This window comes from Gossypium hirsutum, chromosome D07, assembly GCF_007990345.1.
Source record: "Gossypium hirsutum isolate 1008001.06 chromosome D07, Gossypium_hirsutum_v2.1, whole genome shotgun sequence".
In the NCBI taxonomy this organism is placed as follows: Eukaryota; Viridiplantae; Streptophyta; class Magnoliopsida; order Malvales; family Malvaceae; genus Gossypium; species Gossypium hirsutum.
In genome coordinates, this window is record NC_053443.1 from 30,352,601 (window position 1) to 30,356,828 (window position 4,228).

The 4,228-nt window shown below is 37.4% G+C and overlaps 1 protein-coding gene across 1 annotated transcript; it reads right to left on the reverse strand.

Moving 5' to 3' along the window:
- Positions 1 to 328: 328 nt before the first annotated feature.
- Positions 329 to 3,855, reverse strand: LOC107954926 (probable pectate lyase 20). The gene is made up of 6 exons (XM_016890620.2): positions 3,590 to 3,855; positions 3,383 to 3,436; positions 3,127 to 3,198; positions 1,235 to 1,877; positions 1,044 to 1,147; positions 329 to 953 (listed from the first exon to the last, which is right to left on the reverse strand). Exons 1-6 carry the CDS (start codon positions 3,694 to 3,696, stop codon positions 593 to 595), a joined length of 1,341 nt encoding a protein of 446 aa, XP_016746109.1. The 5' UTR covers positions 3,697 to 3,855; the 3' UTR covers positions 329 to 592.
- Between the last annotated feature and the right edge of the window lie 373 nt (positions 3,856 to 4,228).

Genomic DNA, 4,228 nt, shown 5'->3' on the forward strand with positions numbered 1-4,228 from the left:
TTATTTATGTTCATGTTATTAGTTATCTATAAATGAACATGTAGAGTATGATTGAAAGATACGTAAATTTTACTTTTCAATAGATTGAAAGAGGATTGAAGCTTAATCCTCAAATGCAAGCAATGTGAACCATTATAGTTTACATACAAGACAATGTGAACCATTATAGTATACATGCAAGACAATCTCCTTAAAAGCTATACTCACAAGTCACAACATGATTTTTTGCCTTCATGAGCAACTTATGTGCTAACTAATTAATCAAAGAAACAGAAATACAATGACCCAAATGCTTAAAAATAATCTAAAGGACTAGAGAGAAGCAATGTAGAAGTAAACACCTCATGGCACCTTAGAGAGAGGCCAAGGTCGATCATTGGCATTCTATGGAAAGTGAAATGTTTTTGGTATATGAGGGAGCGAAATAAGGACAATTTCTATAATTTTTTGTATACTTGTCAAAAGGGATTGATCAGAATAATATATAGGGCCGAAAACTGAGGGAATAGAATACTACTAATTAAAATGGTATATATTATCTAAAGGAAAATGAGTTTTGTTTCCATCTTCTGTACGGAGGAGTAGCAAAGAACTAACACATGAAACCACGGCGACAAGAAAGGGCGCCTGCATTTGAAGTAATGGTGCCAACTAAGGAAGAGGATTTGGCTGCTAAGCTAGAGGCCTTAGCGTAGCTGGCTGCTGCTCCTGCTCCTGATGGAGTGAAATATGCTCCATTTAAAAACATGTCTCCTTCTGACCTCCAATTCCAATGTCTCCATTTACTCTTCGATCTCTCCACTCTCTTTGTAACCTCTTTAGCAAAGCGGTTGAAAGGGGCAAGGTATCGGTTGCCCTGGCTGTTAATGGTGGGATTTGCACTTCCACCAATGGCATACATCTCCCAGTGGGTGTAGTCGTTGTTCACTACATGAAAATATCCATTTCTACACCTGCAACATTTGGCAAAGAGGGTTGAGTCAAGGTTAAAAAGGAGAAATTACAGTAGCGATCATTTTTAAGGATGCTTTTTTTTTTTTTACCTTGGCATTCTTTGGATAAGACCCTCACCGAAATGGTTATAAGCAACGGTCACTTGCATCTGCTTGTCTCTTACGTAAGAATCACTATGTCCCAACAACATAACCTATCATCGAAGTACTTGGACGAATTAGTTTAGTCGTTTAAAAACATAAATTTAGTTCAATATTGGTAAACCGATGTGAATTCTGACCTCGTTATGGTGGGTGAAGTAGTTGTTTGAGATGGTAATTGCAGTGGAACCCATTATAGCATCAATGAGTCCATCAGCACAGTTAGAGAGTGAATTATGGTCAACCCAAATATGGCTTGCCCCAAATATGGAAATGCCATCCCCATCAGCCATGGTCCTCCACCCGTAATGAGATGGGGAGCTTCGAACCATGGCGTTGCCGGTGGGCTTACAATCATGAATGTGGATTCCATGGATGATAATATTAGTGACATACTGGATGGTGATGCAGGCCCCATTAGCGATATGCACATTGGCACCACGACCATCGATGGTCTTAAAACTGTTCATTATAAGCTCCTGCTTCAACCTGATCACCATGTCACGCTTGAACACGATCCAAAGTGGGCGGTCCTGGATAACAGCATGGCGGAGGGTGCCTGGTTTGGGGTTCACAGGGTCGTCATCCCTAGGGTCAGTCACCACATAGTACCTCCCATCACGACCACCAATGGCGTTGCGTCCAAAGCCAATGCCACAGTTGGCAAGGTTCTTTCGCCTGAGATACCAATGCCGATCACATCGCCAGCAATCATCAACCGGATTCCCTGTTCCACATGAGAAATATCCCAATTTCCTCCTCTCTGTGCTATTTCTTATGCTCCTGCACGATTACCATAACATCATCATATATGTTGCTAGATTAATTAAATGAAGTGAGTTAATTAAGCATGTGGAAATTGGAATAGGATTAAATGATGATGGACAAAATAATGTGAATGAATCTGTTGAGTTGAGTTGGCCATGTGACATTTCGTGGGAGATGTACATACGGTCCATACGGAAAATTCGATATAATAGTATTTTCTAGACTAGATTTTGCTACTTAAGGAAAATAGTAGTAAATGATAAGGAGGAAACCAGTTCCTGCCTGCTCCTGTTTCTATGTTTTCCGTCGGTGCGAAAAAAACAATAAAGGCAATTAAAAACATTAAAATTAAATACGATGGTGGCGGTGTCCATGAATTCAACTAGTTTTGTCAGTTATATGCAGATACGTCTGTGTGGAACTTGATTCCCCATGTTTTTATTTACCATGCATCAAAATTAAGACAGATCTGTCTTTACAAATTTCTTTGTCTGCCTTCACCATATATATAAAGTTTACTTCATGTAATTATTTTTCTAAGATAAAATTTTAACAATTATTATAAAAACTTTTTATTAAAATTATACTAAAAGGAATCATTTTAACAATTATAGATTTTATGCCTTTTTACTGCATGGAATTCATAGTGCTACTTACTACCACTGTTTAAGTTATAAAGTAAATTCTGTGGAGCAAAAGACAAACTGTCAATTAATTATTAGGTTGCTCCCTGCATTATTAATTTCGTTTTTTCCCTTTAAGGTCCCTTTTTCTTTTTAATGAAAGATAGGGAAAATCCAACATGAAATAGGTGTGAACTGAAGATTTGACCTTGGAGAATGATAAAATGCAAGAGAAACTAAAATTCACAGTAAGGTTGAAATTAGTGGTTAGCACTTCAAGTTTCATTGACAGCAACTTAAAACAAAAATTAGATATGGACGTGTAAGTGTGAAGATTCAACCCATCCTTTACTTAGTTTTGACTGAATTCTATTAGATGAAACACATTTTTGACTACTCATTTAAGAAAGAGAAACAACAGACAGTGGGAAAAAGACCTGTCAGACACAACGCATATTAGGGCAAGTGTGAGGGGATCCATGTGAATCAATCAATCCTCTTCTCATATTTCAAACATTTAATGCAATGTTTATGCTATAGATTATTTTCTTAGGAATGAAATAAAAATATTCATGAATTTGTTGATCTTAATGCAAAGCTAGAATGAAAGTTAAGTTAGAAATATATGCGGGGAAACTCACATATCCACCATTGAAGCAATTTCCTCTGGATTGTCGACTGAGTGCTCATTTATCCATTGCTCATCCTCCAACCTGTTCCAATAAAAAAAACTCTGTCAACCCCAAAAAGCATTAAAACGAAACTGTGAAAAGCAAAAACCAAGTAATGCATGCAATGCAAAAATAATAATAATAATAAAATCAAAAGGGCCTTTTAGTATTTGTTTTTCAGAGCCAAAAGAGGCTAGTAGGAGTTAGTTGATCCAATCTAACTCACCCCTCTTCCATTGATGAGTTTTTCAAGCCCTGCAACTTGTTTTCTTCACTGAACCTGCCATTACAAGCACCACGAAAATCAGAAGAAAACAAAAACCAGTTGCATTGAGAAAAAGTACGTTTAATGTTTTCCTTGACTGGAGAAGCTAAATGAAACAGAGGGAGAGAGCACTGGAAGACGAGCTGATTGTTTCCCGGGAAAATGTACCTTGAATTCAGCTCTGTTTTCTCTGCTGAGGCCTTGACACAAACGAAAAACAAAATAAACGTTACTAGCAAAGCTAACGAAGAGAGCAATCTGTTAGAAATCCCCATCTCTGACAATTTCTCTGTGTGTGTTCAACTTTTGCTGTTTGGATTATATGAAAATGAAGGGGAATGAAGATGAGAAAGAAAGAAAGAAAAAGAATGATGGAGTGAATGAAAAAAACACAGATAACGCAGTGTTTATATAGGGAGAAACAACGACAAATAAAATAAATAAATAAAACAAAGTTAGATTGGATCTTCGTCATCGGCTAACTCCGTGAAGTCAAATTAAACTCTTTTTTTTTTTTAATTTTTATAGTGCCAAATTAACCTCTCTGTTTTTCTTCATTCATTTAATTAGTTTCTAACCAGGGCCTTCCCACTTGCCTCAATTAACCGTCGCTAACTGAAAAGAAATTTAAAGCTACAACGTGTCGATGTGTCGGTAGGTCACGTGCCTGGCCATTTTTCCTTCTGACACTTGTGCACTTGCTCTATTTCTTCCACGCCAGCTTTCTTAAATTTTCACTGTTTTGGTTGATGACGGTGGAGAATTATTCGCTTTACGATTGAGCCACGTGGTCACATGGGCGACGTG